This window comes from Nannospalax galili, unplaced genomic scaffold, assembly GCF_000622305.1.
Source record: "Nannospalax galili isolate Female #2095 unplaced genomic scaffold, S.galili_v1.0 scaffold278, whole genome shotgun sequence".
In the NCBI taxonomy this organism is placed as follows: Eukaryota; Metazoa; Chordata; class Mammalia; order Rodentia; family Spalacidae; genus Nannospalax; species Nannospalax galili.
The window spans coordinates 4,231,740-4,253,845 of NW_008347536.1; the positions used below are offsets into that span (position 1 = coordinate 4,231,740).

The 22,106-nt window shown below is 36.6% G+C and overlaps 1 protein-coding gene across 4 annotated transcripts in view; it reads left to right on the forward strand.

Annotated features, from left to right (window-relative positions):
- Dlg2 (discs large MAGUK scaffold protein 2) overlaps positions 1-22,106 on the forward strand; it is a 2,328,307-nt gene that overhangs the window by 571,461 nt on the left and 1,734,740 nt on the right. For all 4 annotated transcript variants that reach the window (XM_008844185.2, XM_029568893.1, XM_008844178.2 and 1 more), the window contains one exon: positions 1,641-1,715. In XM_008844185.2, the coding sequence (XP_008842407.2) occupies positions 1,641-1,715 (75 nt within the window). The remainder of the gene's footprint in view (positions 1-1,640; positions 1,716-22,106) is intronic.

The window sequence follows — 22,106 nt, forward strand, 5'->3', positions numbered from 1 at the left end:
ACTTTGAACTTTTAGTGTTGAAACCGTTAAAGACTATGGGGCTTTTAAAGTTGTATTGAATGCATTTTGTGTTGAGATGGCCATGAGCCTAGGGGGACCAGGGGTGGTAGCTTATGACTTAAAAGTAATATGTTTAGGTGTCATGTTGTCAGGGGATAAACTTTTGATGATTAATATTGATTGTGAAACCTACAGGATCTAGAATCACTGAAGAGACATGCCTCTGGGAATGCCTGTGAGGTATTATCTAGAATGTGTTAGCCTCTGAAAATGTCTGTGAGGTACTATCTAGATTCGATTACTTGAACTGGAAAGACTCACTCTAAATGTGGGCAGTGCTATTCCTTTGGCTGTAGTTCTGGACTGAATAAAAATGAAAACGCAAACCAAGCACAAGCATTGATTGCCCTGCTTCCTGACTGTGGATTCGGTGTGACAAGCTGCTTTCTTCTCTTGCCATCATACCCCCTTGCCATGTTGGATTGCAGCTCCTGGATCTGTAAACCAGAATAAAGCCTTCCTTCCTTTAAAAAAAAAAAAAGCACTGGCTGCTATTGCAGAGGACCTGGGTTCGATTTCCAGCACCACATGACAGTTAACAACTGTCTGTTACTCCAGTTCCAGGGGAATTTGACACTGTTTTCTGACCTATGTAGGCATTGCACTGCACAGGTACAGTTACGTACATTCAGGTGGTACATTCATCCACATGAAAAATAAAATGTTAAAAACTTATAAATTTTTTATGGTTGAGTGTTTTACTTCCATGTATGTAAGTGCACCTCCTGTGGAGGCCAGAAGAGGACATTGGATCCCCTGGAACTGGAGTTACAGGTGGTTGTTAGCCACCATGTGGGTGCTAGGAACTGAACTCAGGTCCTCTGCAAGAGTAACCAGTTTTCTTAACCATCGAGTCATCTCTCTAGCCCCCATATTTGTGGCTTGATAACATTTATTGACATTACACTTACAGTGTGCTTAAATCCTCATCACTGAATATACAATGGAAGAAATAAAGGATATTTTACTAGAACTCCATTCCTGTTAGAACAAATCATTTTTACAGGAATGAAATAGTATTGCCAGTTAAAAGCAGAACTTTATCCTTTACTAAAAGACCAATTAGAAGTTGAATTTACAGGATGAAACTTTGAATAGGTTATCTAGAAAGAAATTACTTATGTAGAAAGAGGAGCCTAGCTTACAGCTGGGAAGTGGATGTAGATAGCCTTTCTCGACTCTCACTCCAAAGATGTCATAAGGGTACAGAACTTCTCAGTGTTGACAGACAGCCTGGAAGAGATCAAAGCAGTTCATCTTCTGGGCTAGAAGAGTTCTCCTGTGGCTCCTACTGGGGCCTGGGGGACTAGCTTCTAAGAAAGCCTGGTGCCAGGTCCTGTCCTTGGAGGAATGAAACAAAACAAAACAAAACAAAGGATAATTCCATATGTCTTCATAAGAGCAGAAAATGTATATATAATTTTCTGCAGGACCACCAGAAAATAAATAAAATCACCGTGAAAAGCTTCCATAGTATTTATAATAAGCTTATTATAAGTTTATTGATAATGAACTTGTCAGCTAATATATGTTTTTTCCTGTGATATATACAAAATAACAGCATTTTTACTTTTTTGCAGCAAAATCAAGGCAAATGCCCTGCCCAGAACTGTTCAGTGGAAACTCCTGCTTGGATGCCCGTCCACCACTGTCCTGTAAGTTTGATTGTTCAAGACTGGTGGGACAGAAGGAGGAATATTATTATTATTATTAATATTATTATTATTTATTTATTTTCGAACAACATTATTGGAATGAGCTAGAATGTGGTCTGAAATTCTGGAGTAGATAAGACATTTTGGAAGCTAAACAATGTCTTTTAAAAAAGAACTTTGTATTATAAGAAGTAAATGTGATTAGAGGATCCATGTATTTTTTGAGTCCAGAAAACTTGCAAAAGGTTTCTGTAAATGGAATATTGATGAGTTACATTTGGATGGTCATTAAAATAAATGTATTTGTGCATGTATTTTCTGAACAGCTGCATATTCAGCAGTATTTGATTTTAGATGCCTTTGAGAAGATGCTCTTTCTATCATTGTTTTGTTGACTGCTTAATCGTGATGAGTAAATGGACTTGCAATTTCCAAGTCTTCCTGGTGTAATAATAGTCTTTGCATTTGTGTGGAATCTTCTATCAGAGTATCTTCAAGTGCTTTGGAAATAAACAGGTACTATGTTATTATCCTTGGGTTGTAGATAGAAGACTTAAATACACAGGAAGTAAGAATAGCACATCAATCGAAGGGCTGGTAATGGATGCCAGATATGCTACCTCTCCTTTCATGTTCCTGCTCTATTGCACTGTGCAGCCAAGATAATGGGAGAAGGAGCTGATTTGTGTGATGCTCTGGTATATATGCATTAATGACTAGAGATGACAGTGGTTCCTTGGGGAACTATCTTTGCTATAACTAACAGTTTGTCTCTCAGGAAACAATGTTTGAGATAGGGGCAAGAAATTGCAAAGTCTCTTTAGGACATTTCCCTCATTTGACCTCCCTACAGGTAATTTAATAGTAATGTGTAGAACATCTTGAATACCTATATCTAATCTCAAGGCACAAGCTGCTGAAAGATGCTGCTGGGTTACCATGGTGTGACATTAAACTGTGTTGTATGAGGAGGTTTTCTGGTGAGATTTGAGAAATGGATCTATAAGTATTCTGTCTACACCCTGTTCCACTGTGTCCCATGAACCTTAGGTGTAGAGGCACACAGAAGGCCACAACTGACTAAGCTTTAGAGAACAAGAGACTGCAGAGTACATGCCCCTGGATAGAACTTGTATATTAAAGTTCACAAACCCACTACTCAGAGACTATTGCAGAAGAGGGGATAGAAAGATTGTAAGAGCCAGAGTTGGTACATGAAGATAAGAAAACTGAGGCTTTCAGGCCACTGGGAACTTGCTCATATGAACTTGTAGCAATGGTAACAGCATGCACAAAATCCATGCCGTTTCAGTCAGACAAAACCCAAACATAGAATGAGGGAAATGGGCAGCAGGTCCAAACCCTAGCCAAAGAACTATTGTCAACTGAAAACTACTAGGTGAGGGAAAGTAGATCATCTTTAAGAGGCTGATTCTAGATAGGCTGACTAGACACCAGCCTTGCACTGAGGAACATCTGTGTATAAATGCTTGACCTAATAGGACTTAACATATATGACAGAATGCATGAAATCCAGTGGGGAGAAGTATAGGTGTGTGTGGATTGGGGTCTAAATTTGATTAAGAACTATTATATGAAATGCATAAAAACTCAATAAAATATTAGGAAAAAACTGTTGTAAAGATAGTCGACCTGGGAGAGGCTATTTCCATTCAGATCACATAAGACATGGAGCTTCTTTCCTTTGTTTGTCTGTAGAAGGAGAAGGTGGAATCACCTTTAGTGAAGGAGATGTTGCTGCTAAATTTTGGAGAGATTCCTGCAGTGCAGAGGCAGTTGCCAGAGAGTTAAAGAATAAAAATGTCACATTTTTTTTTTTGCAAGCAGATGGCCAGAGGGGAGTGTATGCACAGGGACTCTGCTGATGCCAGAAAAGAGATGAGTTTTATTAATTCTAGTTCTTCATCCATAACTCTTCTCATTGGATCCCTGATGGTATTACCTTATAATTACTGATTCATATGTCAGTTTCTCCAAGGATATCAGGTGTTCTTCAGGGTCCTAGTGTATGTACACCTCAGTAAATCCCTGCTAATCTGGGAAGAGCTCTGATGACTGAAGGAGCTAATTCAAATCTTCGGTTCGCTGATTTCTTGGGAAATGCTATGATTTCAATGTGAGTTTGGGTCGTTTTTATCACCATCATTTTTCTTGGTGAACAGGAATAATACTGCTATTTGGTCATTTTCCCTCGAGTTTCTATTTTGAAATCGGAATAACTCTGGAAGGATTTGTCTAGGTGGGCTACTGATGTGCTAGCTTTGGTTAGTCATTAGAATGAATATATTTGCAAATAGCGAATAGCAAATAGATTCCAAATAGCTGTGTATTCAGCAATATTTAATTGCAGATAGGTCCATTTGCACTTTTCCTGCTGTGGAGTGCCACAGAAGGTATGCTTTGGGAAATTTTGTTTTCAAACTCCACAAAATTTAGTAATTTCATTTATTTATGCTAGTTACTGGTGATATAGTCATGAGTATGGTAGTGTTTTTGATCAGATACAGCCATGTATAACACCAATAGGAATTTTTAAATTTAAAAAATCTCATTTTATCTGTATGAATGTTTTGCCTGCATGTATGTTAGTAGACCCACGCATGCAGTCCCTGAAGAAGTCAGAAGAGTATTGGATCCCCTTGAACTGGAGTTACAAAGAGCTGGTAGCTGCCGTATCGGTTCTGGGAAATGAATACAGGTCTTCTGCAAGAGCATCAAGTGCTCTTAACCACTGAGTCATCTCTTCAGCCCCTGATATCTTTGATTAGAAGCTCAAAGCAAATGAACATTGACAATGCATTATGAGAATATGGTCTTTGGAATTATTGAAAATAGTTTCCTCTTCTTCATGAGTACTTTAGAGTTATAACTCTTAGGATTTGGGAGAAATCAAAGATTAGACATTGCTGTTGTAAGATCTTAAGAACTAAGTAGATGACTGTTGGAGACTCTTGGAGATCCTAAGTCAAAAATGCTAACACTAACCTCGGAGCTTCAGAAAGTAAATGTCTCTTCTGCTGTGGGATTCGGAACTTCTGGCTTCATGGATTCCCTTTGTTATTTACTTAAAAGTGGTTGCATCCCCTAGCAGGGCAGACACTTTTTGGAAGAGTTATGCATAATGATCTGCTTTTTTGCAGTAACTTCTCAGCCACAGAGGTGGGCTTCCGGTGGCTGATTTTGAATTCTTTAAGCCTATTCTAGTCCCTACTAACTGATTTCAGGTAGACTGAAATACCAGCAGGGACAGACAGAAATTTTTTTCTGAGATTCTAAAATCTGTCAGAGGGAGATACAGAACTGGTCAACATTACTAGTAAGTCATGTGAATGGTATTACTTCAGAAAGTACTTTGTGACCTTCAGTTGCTAAGATCCTTGGAATTGCCCTTCTAAGGCTTTACTTACTCAAAATTGACTCTGAAACGGTCCTAATGATTATTAGAAAATCATTATTCCCCATACCCTCATATTTTTTAGATTTTTTTTTGTTTGGGATTGTTCTATGATTTGCTTGCAGTCAAAAAGAAAAACCCATTAACTAGTATCCTCAGCCAACATTTATTGAGTCTCCAACCCTGTTCACCAAAGCTAATGTAATAAATAGTTTCAGACAGAAGCTGATGTAATAAATAGACTCACCCAGAAGCATCCAGAACATTGGGATCTTAAAATTTATAATAGTCTATTCATTCCAAATATTTGATTTTTTATAACACTTGGATATATTTTTTAAAATCTCCAAAGATTAACTTGATAATGACTTATTTCACAGTAAAAATATGGACAGTTGCCTATGAAATTAGAACACTCGTAGTTATATAACCCAAACTGCAAATAGGTAAAGCTGTTTTGATATTAATTTTTATATTTTATCTCTCAGAGAATAGTGAAATTCATAGTGAGGTGTTTTTAAGAGAATATCTCAATGGTCTCAAATCCTCCCAGGACTGAACCAGGTTATAAATAAGCTAACACATTCTTATATAATAAATGAATAATCTCTCTTATCTTTGTGCATTCTTTTAGTTCAATTGACTGTCTTCTACTTTTCTGCTGTCCTAGTCTTGCTCTTTGGTGTTCTGCTCTACACTGGTTTAACTGGGCTTTATCACTTCATGTGAAAATGTCTTTGTCTTCATTTGTGCATTTGCCTCATATTGCAGAGTACTTTTCATGGGTTTGGTAAATGTCTTCTATATCTAAATTGCTTTGGAAATTCCTGTCATCAATTACATACTGTTTTTAAAATGGTTTCTAACACTATGCAGTCTTTGCCTGGATATTCATTTCTCTCTCTCTCTCTCTCTCTCTCTCTCTCTCTTCCCTCCCTCCCTCCCTGCTTCTCTCTCTCTCTCATACTCTGATTTGTTCCCCCAAATGTCCTTCAGTGCCTTCAGTGGATGGAACTCCATCCATTAGAGCCTGGTTGACCTGTCAAACATCCCATCCTTGAAAGAGACTGTCTCTGCTCCTCCCAGGAGTCATTGGTGTCACAATTTCCTAGTTTGGGTTGGAATTTTTACCCACTTCCTCGTATAAATGCAGGGATTTTGTCTTGTTTGACTTGCATTGGACTTGTGCATGCTGTCATCTTTGCATTGGGTTCATGAGTAACTGAGCATCTGTCTGAAAGACTCTGCTTCCTGTGGTCCTCTACCACCTCTGGTTCTTGATCCTTCTGCCCTGCCCCCTCTTCCACAATGATTCCTGAGCCTTAGGAGGCAGAAAGTTGATACAGCAGCCTCTCATTCTTTGCAAATTAGCCAGTGGTGGGTTTCTGTGTTCATCAGTATCTGTTGCATAAGAAAACTTCTCTCCTGAGAGTTGAGAGATGCATTCATCTATGCATCTGTGGGTATAAAAACAAGTCATTAGGAGTCAGTTTAATATGATAGCTATTAGGAGAAAATTAGTATCAACTTCTCCCCTTATGTTCTGTGACCAGTCTAACCTCAGGTTCCTAAGATTGATATCAATGTCAGATTTTGGCTCCATCCTATGAAGTGGACCTTATATTCAGTTAAGATGATTTTTAAATACCTTCCTTTTTAATCTGGACTATAATGTTCAGTTTGGGTTTCAAGGAGAGAAGAGATTCTTTTCATCCTAGTCATTATTCAGACACACAGCTGTAATTAAACTTCAGGAATAACCTCAAATGTCTTCCCTAGTGAGGAGTGTGGCAGCTTATTTCTCTTTCCATGACTATGCTGAGCACTAGAACTGTATCCTTTCTTATTCCTCCTTTAACTATGTTGAATGCCTCATTAGTTTATATATCCATGTTAAGTTTAAAAAAGATTATTTCCATATAAGAACACAGCATTGATTTGAGGCTCTGCTACTTCTAATCAAGTGAGAAAATCCCCATGTCTTCTGGGACTCCAGCAAAGTCAGGTAGATGTCCAAAGGATGAACTTAACAAGATGCAGGGTGTTGGGTGACATTTTAGGGCATTTCTCTCTCCCACTCAGTATAGCTATGGCCTTATGTGTAGCCTTGATTATATTGAAGAATATCCTTAAGTCCTTGATTATATGAGATTACCTAGACATTACTAAGAAATGACTGTAATTTGTTATTGAAAATATCATATATAAGTGCACAGGACCTGACTGGAATAATTTGTTTCTCTCTCTGTTTTCATGCCCTTTAGTTGTTGGAGGTTTTAGAATAATATTAGGAGTTTTTAAAAACTAGTTTTAAAATAAGGTCCCTGCTCTTACAGTTTATCAAAGATACTGCTGTTTCTATACATTGTTATACACTATTTATTACTAAGTAAACGTGAAGTATATTTTTTTAAATCAGATAAATATTTATAAATTAGAATGTAATATTTTGATGACATCAGATCTTGGCTACTCATTCAAGAAACATTTACTAAGCACATGCTATAAGGTATAATGAGTCCTTAGAATTCGCAAACTATGACAGAAAAACCACATATCTGTAATACATCGACTTGATAGCATATTATATAAATCTGGTATATATAAATAGCTACAAATTTCCTTGTCTACCATTTTTATTTTCCAGTGCACCTTGTGTAATTTAAGATTTTATAGACCCCATATACCAAGTCATGGCACTCAGAAACATGTAGCCATCATAAAATTGTGTTGTCTCTGCTTTCTGGGAATTTTCAGAGTTTCCATCAGCACGGCACCAAATGGCTAGCTTTTCTGTTTGGGAATTAAACCCAGGATGGTTCTGATGAATATTGCCTTTCCAAAAAGTGGACACAATTTTTATCTTTTAGGGCATAGTTTCCACACTATCAGCAGTCTCCTTCCTGAATGAAAAGTCAGGGGCATTATCAGATGATCATAGTTTTAGGAAAATTACAGAAAATTGCAGAATACATACAGTGCCTTAAATTGGTGCGCATTGGGATTAGAGTATATCTGATCATATGGGTGCTTGCAATCCATAGGTTTAAGAGGCAATTTCAAGGGGGAAATTATCTCAGGAAAAAGCTTGATGTACTTTAAAAAATGGGAACTCAATATGATGGCTCTCATCTGAATTTTGCTGGAGTCAGGGACAGAGATCAAGAAAATATAAGGAAAATAAGATTAATGCATGGATAGTTCTACTTTTCCTTCTTTCCAGTCCTATGGCATTTTAGAATTAAATTAGTTTCCTCCCTAGTTTTAAAAGAATGCTGGAGATTGCAATAGTCACATCAAATGATTTTGTTATACTGATTTTTGAAACGTGCATAGAAAGAGTCCCATGACATTTATGGAGCAGGTACATTGGTCCATGGGAGTGATGGAAGAGCATTCCAAGGCACACATACAAGCAAGCAAGTAAAACAGGAAACACATAAGCCTGGCCTTACATAAGCAAATCATGAGAATATTGTCTCAATCTTAAGCTAAGTGGAGGAGTGATGGGTAACCACGAGGAAGCTCAAGGCAAGCCCACAGTAAAACCAAACTCAGCAAACTTTATAAGCATGATATCCAGTTTCTTCTTTCCTGTAAATTTAATTGCTTTACCTAGAATTCTCTCTTTACATAACTTGACTGATTTTTAGACCTTAGTATTCATCTACCTCCTAATTTTTCCTTCTGCCATCCTGTCAAATATCTGATAGAATGTAGGACAAGTATAAAGTTTTATGACGTTCTTCCTATGAGTGTTTATGATATTTATTTGTTGTCATTTATTACTATCCGTTATTCTGCTTTACATCTTACTGGGGTAAAATTCACAGATCTTTTAGTTCATCCCTTTAAAAAGCACAATTCAGTGAATTTTTTTTTAGTTCATTTACAGAATTGTGCAACAGTCACCACCACGATCAATTTTAGAATATTTTCATGGCCTTAAAGGAAATCTATTACACCCATTAGTAGGCAGTCTCTATTCACCCTGTCCTATTGCCACAAACCACAAATCTACTCTGTTTCTACAGACTTGTACATTCTAGGTGGAGTTATGTAGTGTGAGGTCTTTTGTGACTAGCTACTTTTACTCTGGGATCTGTTTTCATGGTTCTTCTGTTATTGCACATACCTTTCCTAAATTGCTGCTTTCCTGTTGAATATTATTGAACATTTTTTAATTCATCCACCCGTTTATGGACACAAGAGGTGATTATAATCTGAATATTATAACCAATACCACCATGAATATTCTTATGAGAGATTTTATGTGGACATAATGTTTTCGGTTCTATTGGGTTTATATCTAAGAATAGTATTGCTGTGTCATATGATTACTTTATGTTTAATGTTATAAAATCAAATTGTTTTCTAAAATATTTTATTTATTATTCTGATTTTTTGTATATGAGTATTTTGCCTGCATGTGTATAAGTGCACCCCTGTCATGAAATGCTCACGTAGTTCAGAAGAGCATGTCGGATTCCCTGGAACTGAAGTTATCGTGGTCATTAGCCTACATGGGTGTTGGGAACCGAACCTGAATTCTCTGCAAGAGCAGCTAGTGCTCTTAACCATTGATCCATTTCTCCGTCTCTATCAAACTGCTTTCAACAGTAGTTATATCATACTATATTCTTGTGAATACCATATGAGTGTTTTGTTTCTTCTGCATTGTTATGAATACTTGCTGTTATCTACCATTTTATTGTAGGCTTTATAATGGGTCTGAAGAGGTATTTGTTTTGGTCTTGACTTGCATTTAACTAATAATTTTCAGTGCTGAACATCATTCTCTATTACTGGGCATTTGCTTATCCTCATTGTAGAAATGTCTATTCAAAATCTTTTTTCAGTATCTAATTGTTTTAAATTACTGAGCTGTTAAGAGTCCTTTTTATGTTCTGGATACTGGCTGTATCAGTTTTATGACTGGAATATATTTTGTTCAATTATATTTCTTCTCAATTAACTTATTGGTAGTGTCATTTGACATACAAAATTTTAAATTTTGGTGGACTCTGATACATCCTTCTGAACACATCAGTTTAGTGATGCTTTTGTATAAACCAAGATCATGAAGGCTTACTTTGATTTTTTTGTCTGTATATCACAGTCTTTATGATGCTTAACTTAAATGGCTGTATTTACTTTAAAATATTGCCTGTCACATAGAAAATATTCCATAACTGGTAAATGTCATTATTATTCTTATTGTAACTATCTGGCTAATGAAATGCTCTTGGCAAATTGAAGGGGTACGCTGAGGAGAATCTTGGTAATACATCAACCAGAGAATTCCAAGTTAACTCTATGGTACAAGAAGTGAAACAGGCTTCTGAGACATTGTTCATATGAACTTACAGCAATGGCTACAGTATGCACAAAACCTATGAAAACTCAAGTGACAAAAAACCCAGTATAGAATTTTGGAAACTTGCAGCAGGCCCCAGTCATAGCTGAAGAACTATTGGGCAACTGTTTATTGCTGGGTGGGGAAGATCTTGTTTTGTTTTTCCAAATATAACTCATTTTTTAAATTTGTTGATTTGTGTGTGTGTGTATTTCATACAGAACATCCCACACAATCTTATTCATCTGTATACCCACTTCCTAAATGGCATCCTCCCATAGCCTCCCCCACCCCACACTGGAGCCCATATACTGGGTCATCCCTGTTACTGTCCACTGTGTTGTTGGTGCCCCCAGCTGTTATCCAGTGCTTGTCCATCTGGGGGATCTAGTCAACCTATCTAGAGATCCTTGTTTTAGGAAGATCAGCTGTTCCTCATCTAGCAGCAATCAGTTGTCGATATTCCTTTAGATAAGATTGGGCCACCCAGGGCAACAACCCAAAGGAAGGTATCTCTTGTGTTTGGCATTGTTTCTTGTTATGTAGCCTTTAGCTATACATATGGACTCAAAAAATTTATACTGACCCCTTTAATCTTTGGTTGTACTTTCCTTTTGGGTATTTAACACCCTACAGTTGGCCAGGAGAAACCAATTTATTTTTATTCTTAAGGTCGTTTGAGGATCTGTTCCTCAGGGGTCACATGGGCTTGGGAGGAGCCCCTGGCTCCTTTATTTTGCTCAGAGTTTTATAGGTTTACCTTCTACATTTAGGTCTATTATACATTTTGGATTCATTTTTGAATACCTAAGTATTGTAGCATTATTTGTTGAAAATATCTGTTCATTCACCACTGAATTGTCTTTTCATCCTTGTTGAAAATTGGCTAAGAGTAAACATATTTTTGAACTACACTCTATTCCACTGATTTTATGCCTATTCTTCTAAAGCTCAATTACATGACATGAACTAAGGATCATTTAGAAGTAACTGAAATGGTGTTGATATCTACAACAACATCAAATTTTTACTGCTCATAAGTTACTTTCTCAAAGTCATAGGGCCAGTGAGAGAAAGGTGGCTGCAAAAGTCTGCTTGACTCCAACACACATGTCCTATTACAACACTCCCTTCTTTAATGATGGGTATATTCAGCATGTGGTTTTTTTCATAGTTTCACAAACATGTACTTAATCATGAGGGACCCATAGAATACCTTATTGGAATACTTTATTTCCAACCATATTTATGTATACCTCTAATAATCATGGCTATCTTTATACCTGACTAATTATAAGATTCAGATTATTAGAATAAATAATACATAGAAATTTATGGAAGGGCATCACTAAAGTCTGTTGTAATAGCATTCATGAGAAACAGAAGTCTACAGTGAGGAAGGAATAAGGTGCCTTTAATTCCAGCACTTAGGAGGCAGAAGCAGGCAGATTGCTGTGAGTTTGAGGCCAGCCTGGGTCTACATAGTAAGTATCAGTCCAGCAAGAGCTACATAGTGAAACCCTGTCTCACAATAATAAATAAAAGCAAGAACAACTTCTTTAAGAGGTAATTTAGTGGCAGTGATGAGAAATTGATATAGTAGATCAATATATATCATTTTAAATATTGGTCATGAGCCAATGCAAGGTTGAAGAAATGTTTAAAGTACACACAGTATTCCATGTTTTTGGAAGGTTGAAGCTTGTAAGTTCCTCTGTTAATCCTGACAGACAGGCATTTCGGTAAACTCCCAGGGGTCTCTTTTCCAACCTGTGTGGCTGAGGTACTGGATTAAATTTGTGCCATAGACAGTAGTGATTTGCGGGAGAGACAGGCCGATGACAGAACAGGGGCGTCCAGTGCTGTGTGCAAGGAAGCTTGCTTTGGGTGGGTACTATCACTTAGTATTAGTAGTGTACTGATGTGTATTGTCATTCTTCAGGGATGTTAGTGTAGCTTCACATTCTTCTACTGAGCTTTTCACTTATTGCTAAAGAGAGACATACTTTAGTAAAGGCATGAGCTTTAGAATCAAGAAACATTGGTTGAAATCACATTTCTTTCACTAGCCCTATGATCTTGAGTATTTCAACATCTCTTTGCCTTCCTTTTTCCTTTATGAAATAAGGGTAACAGTTAATACATACTTTTCAAGAATTTCACTTCAGAATTAAGGATAAAATATAAATATGCTTGACTTAGTTCCTGGTAGATGGCAAATGATTAGTATATGTTAATATTTTTATTACTATGATATTGTTATCAACAATGGTGGTCTCTCAAGGTGGCTCTATTTTGGGCCTATGCTGGCTCTCAAAGATACCTAGCAACAAAATCTGACAGCTTAATCTATATTCAGTTTATGTGCTAGTTTAGGATATAACTGAAAAGAGTTTCAAAATGTAAATGGGTTAACTTAAAAAATATTAAAAGATTTTTTTTCCCTGATGGTGATTTATTTTATAATTTCTATAACATTGAAAGACTAGGGCCGGCCCACCACCCATTTCCCTCCTCCACTCTGGTCCTTGTCTGACTGAGCTGCATGGGTCCTGTGCTCAGTATCACAATTGCCACAAGTTCACATGTGCAAGCTTCCAGTGGTCTGAAAGTCTCTGCTTCTCTATGTTCATGAACCAGCCCTGGCCCTTACAATCTTTGTGCTCCCTCTTCTGAAATGGTCTCTGAGACATTGGTGGATGAGATTTAATATGTCCTATCCAGGACATACACTCGGCAGTTTCTTATTCTATAAAACTTAGCCAGTTGTGGCCTTCTGTGTGCATCACACTCTGTTATATAAGGAAGCTTGACTCTCTAATATAAAGATCCATATTTAATATGTGGTAAGAAATTTCATTTGTCTAGAGATATGACAGAGATAGGGTTTTCTCTAGGATCTATGACTGAGTAAGCCATGTGTATTTGACTGTGTTTACAATGCCACCTATGAATTCACTCCCATTGAGAGGTCTTTAAGTCAATTAGATAGCCATCGATTATCCTCTAGATAACAGTGCCACTATTGCACCAATAGAGTTAGTTTACTGTGCCAGTCATTATGGGTTTAGTATTTAGGGCTGGATTGCACCATTGATTGGTTTTCTCCACTAGCAGCTTGCATAGTATTCTCCAGAACTATAAGAACTAAATTTCAAGTAGAAGGCTTCCAAGTCAGTTCCTTCTCCATTGCTCCACATCCTGTGTCCAAAGTATGTCCTGTCTTCAGCAGTAGGATCTTAGCTTCAGTTCTGAGAGATAACCAAGAGCTCTGGAAATAGCCTATGTTATTTTGGGAGTTTCTTGAAATACTCTGACCAACCATTAGAGGGGAAGTCTCTCCTTTCTGGCACTGTGTTCCTTGCCATACAGCCCCCAAGTATGCATATGAACTAATGTTCAGGCACTACATGTGCATTTCTTAAGGAGTTTTGGAGGCAACATATTTCCTTCTGGCTTCCCTAGGCCTGCAAGAGCTATTCATCTCTACTCTTCCCCCATCTGACCTCCCTCCCTCTCCCCAGTCCAAGCACCCCATTATCCCCACCCTCCCCCAATAACACCTGACTCTTGCCAAACCCCCTCTCCTAAGTTCTGTCTACCCCTACAGTGGCCCCCCTGCATGTCCCTCCTTCCTCCCCTCCTAGTAGTACAGTTCCAGTTTCCCTACCTCCCCCCTGGTAACAGCTGTTCCCTACTGTTCTCTTTTGGGTTCTTTTCCTAACTCTGTGCTTCCTTTCCATTTTCCTGGCTCCTGCTGTTACATCAGGATATATACTCATGTACAAGAGATTGGTGCTACTATCTGCAAATGAGGGAAAACATACCTTGCTTGCTTTTCTGCATTTGTGTTACTTCACTTAGTGTAACAGTGTCTAGTTCCATTCTTTTGCCTGAAAATTTCATAATTTCATCTTTTCTTATTGCTGAGTAGAACTCAATTTTGTAAATGTACCACATTTTCATTATCCATTTGTCAATTGAGGGACATTTTGGTTGTTTTCATTTCTTAGCTTTTTTTTCTTTTTTTTCTTTTTTTGGTCTTTTTGAGACAGGGTCTCCTTGTAGCCCCAGCTGTCCTGGAACTCACTATGTAGACCAGGCTGGCCTCGAACTCACAAAAATCTGCCTGCCTCTGCCTCCCAAGTGCTGGGATTAAAGGCATGCACCACCACACCTGGCCTATTTCTTAGGTTTTATGAAGACAACAGCAGCAAACATGGATGAACAGGTATTTCTACAGTAGGATGAGTCCTTTGGGTATATGCCAATGAGTGGTATAATCAGATCATATGCTATATTGATTTTTAGTTTTTTGAGAGCTCTCTACATTGCTTTCCATTGGGTTGCATGAGTTTTCATTCCCACCAGCAGTGAATGAGCATTCCCTGTTCGCCACATCCTCGCCAGGATTTGGTGTCTTTCATCTCTTGATCTTAGTCAGTCTGACTGGGGTAAGACGGAATCTTAAAGTGGTTTTTATTTGCATTTCTCTAATTACTATGGATGTTGAGAACTTTTTAAGTGTTTCTTGACCATTTTAATTTTTTCATTTAAGAACTCTGTTCAAGTCTATCTTTTTATTGGGTTATTTTCTTATTCTTTTGTTTTGTTTTTTGAGTTCTTTGTATATTCTGATTATTAATCCTTTCTCAGGTGTATAGCTGGTAAAGATTTTCTCACACTCAGTGAGTTTCCCCTTCACATCTTTTGTTGTTTCTTTTGCTGTACAGATGCTTTATAGTTTAATGAGGGCTCACCTATTGAGTGTTGACCTTAATGCCTGGGCAGCTCATGTCGAATTTAGAAAATCCTTTCCTTCGTCTATATCTTGGAGGGTACTGCCTATGTGTCCCTCTAGCAGTTTCCAAGTTTGAGGTTTTATATTGAGGTCTTCAATCCATTTGAAGTTGACTTTTGTGCAGGGTGAAAGATAAGTATCCAGCTTCATTCTTCCACAGGTGGAGATCCAGTTTTGCCAGTGCCATTTGTTGAAGATGCTGTCTTTCCTCCATTGTGTTTTCTTGGTACCTTTGTCAAATATCAGCTGGATGAAATTGTATTTACTCATGTTTTGGTCTTCTGTTTTGTTCCATTGATCTTTGTATCTATTTTTGTGCCAGTGCCGTTTGTTTTATGTATAGCTCTAATATAATCTGAGATCTGGTATGATGATTCCCCTCACCCCCAGCATTATCCTTTTCGCCCACGATTGCTTTGACCGTCCAAGGACTCTTATGAGTCCATACAAATTTTAGGAAGATTTTTTTTTCTAGCTCCATGAAAAATGTCATATTTTGATTGGTATTGCATTGAAGATGGTCATTTTTTTTATAGTAATTCTACCAATTCATGAGCATGGTAGGTATTTCCATCTCCTAGTGTTTTTCTCTATCTCTTTCTAAAGATTTAAAATTTTCATTGTAGAACTCTCTAATGTTGTTGATTAGGTTTTTTCCTAAATATTTTATATTTTTGAGGTTATTGTGAATGGAATGGTTTCCTTGAATGCATTTTCTGATTTCTTGTTATTGCTATGTAGAAAGACCACTGAGTTTTGTAAACTGATTTTGTAACCTGCCACTGTACTGAAAGTATTAATCATAACAGTTTTCTCATTGAATTTTAGGATCTCTTATGTATATCATTGGCAAAAAGGGATAATTTGATCTCTTCTTTACTAGTTTGTGTTCCTTTAATTTCCTTCTCTTTTCTTATTGCTCTTGTAAGAGTTTCAAGCACTGTATTGAGAAGAAGTGGAGATAGTGGACAGGCCTGACTGGCTCTTGATTTTAATGGGACTGTTTCAAGTCTTTCTCCATTTAGAGTGATGTTGGCTGTGGGTTTGTTGTATACAGCTTTAATTATGTTGAGGTATGTTCCTTCCAGTCCAATTCCCTCTAGGACTTTTAGCATAATTGTATGTTGGATTTTGTCCAAAGGCTTTCTCTGCATCTATTGAGATGACTGAAGGATTTTTGTCTTTAAGTCTATTTATATGACTTATGATTTATTACATTTATTGACTTAACGTATATTGAGCCATCACTGCATCTCTGAAATAAAGCTGACTTGGTCATGGTCAATGATCTTTTTAATGTGTATTCCATATGTTATTTGTGAGTATTTTTTGAGAATTTTTGCATCAATGTTCATTAAGTATATGGGTTTTTAGTTTTCTTTTTTATTATGACTTTACTTGTTTGAAGTATTAGAGTGATACTGGCTTTGTAGAAGAAGTTTGGGAGTTCTCTCTCTGTTTCTATCTTTTTGAACAATTTAAGTTATGTAGATTGTCCTTGAATGTCTGACAGAATTCTACTGTAAATCCATCTGAGCCTGGTCTATTTTTAATTGGGAGGTTTTGTATTGCTTTTTCAATTTTCTTATTTGTTATGGATCTGTTTAAGCTGTTGATCTCTTCTTGGCTTAAATTTGGTAGTTTCCATGAATTCCATTTCTTTTGTATATTTGAATTTAATGAGTAAAAAATTTTAAAGTACTCCATTACAAAGTTCTGGAGTTTTTATTTTTATTTTTTGGTGTCTGTTGTGATGTTTCCCCTTTTGGATGTGCTTTTGCGTTCTTTTGGTTAACCAGGTCTTAGATTCATTGATTTTTGTATTGTTTTCTTTGTTTCTATTTCATTAATTTCTGCACTGATTTTTGTTATTTCTTCTCATTTACTAGGTTTGGGTTTGGTTTGCTCTTGCCTTTCCAGAGTCTTGAGTTGTTAAGTCATTTATATGTGCTCGTTCTGATTTTTTTTAATGTCATCACTGGAGTTATAAACTTCCCTCTTAGGGCTGCTTTTAAACTGTCCCAGAAGTTTTATTATATTGTAGTCTCATTTTCTTTTTTATATTTTATTCATTATATTTATTTTATGTGTATGAGTATATTGCCTGCATGTATGTGAGTGGACCATGTCATGCAGTGCTGTGGATATCAGAAAAGGGCATCAGATTCCCCTGGAACTGGAGTTAAGGATGGTTCATAGCCACCATGTGGGTGCTGTGAATTGAACCAGGATCCTCCGAGAGAGCAGTCTTAACCCCTGTGCCATCTCTCCATCCACAGTAATCTCATTTTCATTTATTTCCAGAAATATTTCTTACTTATTTTTTGGCTCATTCATCATTGAGGAGTGTGTTGTTTAATCTCCCTGAATACCTGTAGTTACTAGAGCTCCTTTTGCTGTTGATTATAAACTTTATTGCACTATAGTCTGTTATAATACATGGAATTATTTAAATTTTTGTATTTGTTGAGATTTGCTTTATGCATCAGAATGTGATCCACTTTAGAAAAACTTCCATGGGTTGCTGAGTAGAAAGTATATAATTTGGTGCTTGTGTGGAATATTTTGCAGCTGTCTGTTAGGTCTATTTTATGTTAGATGTCATTTAATTCAGATGTCTCTCTGTTTATTCTTTGTCCAGGTGACCTGTCTACTGAAGGTAGTGTGGTATTGAAGTCACCTACTATTACTGAGTTGGGGGTCAATCTATGTTTTATAGTCCTAGAACACTTTTTAATGAAATTGGCTGACTAGAGTTTGGTGCGTATATGTTCATGACTGTAGTATCTTCTTGATTGAGTGTTTGCTTGTTTAGACCAAGGTGATCCTCTGTATCTCTTCTAATTGGTTTTAATTTGAAGTCTATTTTGTCAGATATTAGCATTACAACACCTGCTTTATCTTAGAGCCATTTGTTTGGAATACTTTTTTTTCTATCCATTCACCCTAAGGTAGTGTTTATTCTTGAAGGTGAGATGAGTTTCTTGAAGACAACAAAATGATGGATTTTCTTTCTTGATCCATTCTACTAGCCTGTGTGTTTTGACAGGGGAGTTGAGGACTTTGATATTTACTGTTACTATTAAAATATGTGTATTGGATACTGTAATTTGAACTTCTTTGTGTTTGTGGCCCTATTTTGTGTTTCTGTTATTATATCTTTATTTTCTTTCTGTAACCTCTTGGGTATACTCATTTCTATCTTTGGTTCTTTGTATTGCTTTGAGTATTCTCTGTAGGGCTGGTGTGGTGGACATGAATTCTTTCAGGCTATTTGTGTCTTGGAAAAATTTCCATTCCCCTTTGACTGTGATATATAGATTTTTGGATAAAGTATTTGGGGTTGACATCCATGGTTGTTTAGAACTGAGAATAATTTGGTTCAGGCTCTTCTGGCTTTCATACTTTGCATTGAAAAGACAGCTGTAATTCTGATGGGTTTTCCTTTATATGTAACTTGTTGTTTTTCTCTAGGAGCTTTCAGTACCTTCGCTTTGTTAATATTTTTACTCTGATATTCCTTGGGGAGTTTCTGTTCTGGTCATGTCTAATTGGTGTTCTGTGTGCTTCTTGAATCTATATAGGTTAAGTCTTTCCTTAATTTAAGGACATTTTCTTCTATAATCCTATTGAAGATCTAGTCTCTCCATCCTGTATGTCTATGATGTGTAAATTTGTAGATTTGGTCTTTTCATGATGCCCCGCATTTCCTGCATATTCCATTTCTGGGGTTTTTTGTTTTGTTTTGTTTTGTTTTACATAGTTTTTGTTTAAGCTGTCCACATCTTCAAATTTGTCATCCAGGTTTGATATTCTGTTTTACATTTTATTCATTCTGATTGTGAGGTTTTCTCCTGTTGTTTCCAACTGATGTATTGAGTTTATCAATTCCCTATTCATTTCAGTTTGGATTTTCTTCAATATTTCTATTTATTTTGTGAATTCACTTTTCAAGTCCTGAATGGTTTTTGATATTTCATTAAGCATCATATTTGTATATTCTTGTGGTTCCATCACAAGTTTATGCTTATTCTCTTCGAGCTCTTTGAGTTGCTTTTATGTTTTCTTTAAGTTCCTTGATCATCTTTATGATTGTTCTTTTAATTCTGCATTCTGGGGTTCCTCAGGGTGGTTCTAACTGTAGTACACTTCTGTAGGACTTAGTGGTTTTGTTGGGGACATAGTCCCTTGGTTTTTCATATTGTTTGTATTTTTGTGCTGCCATTTGGGCATGTAGATGTTCTTGTTGTTTGGTAGGAACTTCTATTCTGCCTTTGTTTAGTTGAATTTTGGTTCTGTTTTTATTGTTTATGTAGCTTGATTGCTTTTTACTTAGGTATGAAAATTAATAGGTCTGTTATTCAAGTTCCTGAAGGGTAGTAGACTGGCCTAGTAGTTGGTGAGACAGGATAGTAAGTAGACTGGTCAGGGTAGTAAGAGGACTAATCTGTGTCAGACAGATCAGGAGATGGTAGAATCTGTGTTGGAAGGTTTAGCTAGTCTAGATTAGGAAGCTGGTCCAGAGATCTGAGGCAGAGGAATTATAGTGGGCAGGCCTGGGTCAAAGGCTAGCAGGGACAGGGTGGGGCTGGGGTAGTTTGGCTCATCATGTGTTTATATATTTTTTTATTTGCCTATTTGTGTCGATTCATAGACTAGCTAGAGATAAGAGGACATGTATGAAAATTCTTCCAAGTGAGTAAGTCCACTTAAAGCTGAAACATAAAATCATACAGCACAGGAAAAAGAATAGACACTTGTCAGTAATGATTATATACATTTTCTAGTAATTCTTCTTTGTGTTGTTTTTGTACCTAATTTATAAATTGGGAAAATGTTGAAGCCAGGAAATATTAAATATCTGAAACACACAAAACAATTATGGATGTTTCCTATCTGATTTCTCTGAACCTCTTTAATCTTTTCACTTTCTGTGGTACCCTTTGGATTGTGTTCAGACTTGCCTCATTAGATTTAGCCTCAGGTATTCCAGACAGGGAAGCTACTCTGTGAGACCATGTCTATCAACAATCAGCTTCCAACTACCGAAGCAGAGTGGGAGTCAGTGCCAAACCTCTCAAAGCAGCCTCTAGCTACCCTCAGTCTCTTTGGAATTGTACTAAATATTTGAACAAAATCTAACCTAAAGTAAACATCTAATAATACTTGACATAGAAGAGGGACATTAATTGCTGCAGTTCTTCAAGGAGGGCCTGTGTGGCAACAGACAGTGTAGTCCTTGGCCTGCCTTGTAAAAGCCCCTCCAAGGCTTGATTAATGGATCAGTTCTCTGGCTTCATTGACAAAGAGTCAACAAACGCATTTAATCAAAATCCCATACCTGAGTACAACTGTAGATTGTATAAAGATTCAAGTTTTATTACAGTTATTCTTCTACTACGAACATAAAAACTATATGCAAATATTTGAATAGTTTTATTTTTTGACCCTTGTATTTTCAAACACCTCTGAACAAAATATCTAATTAAGATGTTAATACTATTTGCATCTGGATTAGGTAAACATCTCCACCAATGGGAAATAAATATATTAATAGATCTTGATGGCTATTTTAGATCAAATTTTGGTGATGAAAATATTTTGCACAATTTAATATCCAATACTTAATTAAATATATCCTATAAATATCCTTTCTTTAAAGATGCTCTCCAGAGAGTCAGTTTGCTTCTGCATTGGATTTGATCATACACAATTGTTCTTTAGTTAGTGTCAGCATTTTCATTAAAAGTTGTACTCTATTTATAGCTTGGAAGCAAAAAAATGCATTCTGGGCTAAAACTTAATGTACATCATCTTTGTCTAGAAGCCATTTTGTAAAGTACACATAGAATGCAGGTTTTAGAACTTTGTAAAAGCTTGAGGTTTGTTAGAAAAACCTGTGAGTAACTGAGGAGACTCTCATTTATCCCTGCTCCTTGTGCTCAGGATAGAGTACAGAATCAGGGATGGAAGCTGTGTTCTGTAAGAAAATACGATTTTCTGTCACAATTCTGGAGAGTCAGAATTCTTGAGTTTTACTCCTGGCTGTATCACTTGAAGCATCTCAGAAGCATGGACTTTGTGACCACTCAAAATAAGCCTAAAATTCTATATCCACTGCTCATGTAATTTGGTAAATTTCTTGACCCCTTTGAGTCATCTGGGTTGATTCAATGAGATGATACATTTATAACTCTAGTGCAATGTTCATTCTTTCTCATATGATTTATGGGGTTGTTTGAGGTTATTCATTTGGTTTTCCCATGTTGGTTAGAGGTTTGTTCTGAAAGTTTATTTTTGAGTGAATAGTTTTTCTTAAACTTATGTTTCCAAAACAAAATATTCAAACAAATGATACAACTTATTCCATTCCACTCCTTAAAGCAACATACAACAGTTTGTTGTACATAATATTAGAACAGCTCACATAATTTTAGGGTAGATATAAAAATACTTTTCTCCCTGCATTTTCCAAACTGGAGATATCCACTGCCTCTGTAGCCTCATCCTGTGTGAACCAAGTAAGCCAAAATTGCCCTAGTCAACATGAACAGGGGGGCATCTAGTAGGTATGTGACTGAGCAGAGCCCTTGACAATAAATATCTGGTTTCTTGTTGGACATGAAAAGTATTCCTTTTGCAGTTATCTATTTGCTGAAAAGCAATAGAAAAGAGGAGGCATCTGAAAGCTTTTTTGAATCATAACTGTTCTTTTTTACATCTACGTTATCATGCCAACATATTCTGTTTAAATAACTTGAGTCACCCATAGCTTACTTTATTATTTCTATCCATCTCACTACATTTATGAGTCTGTCT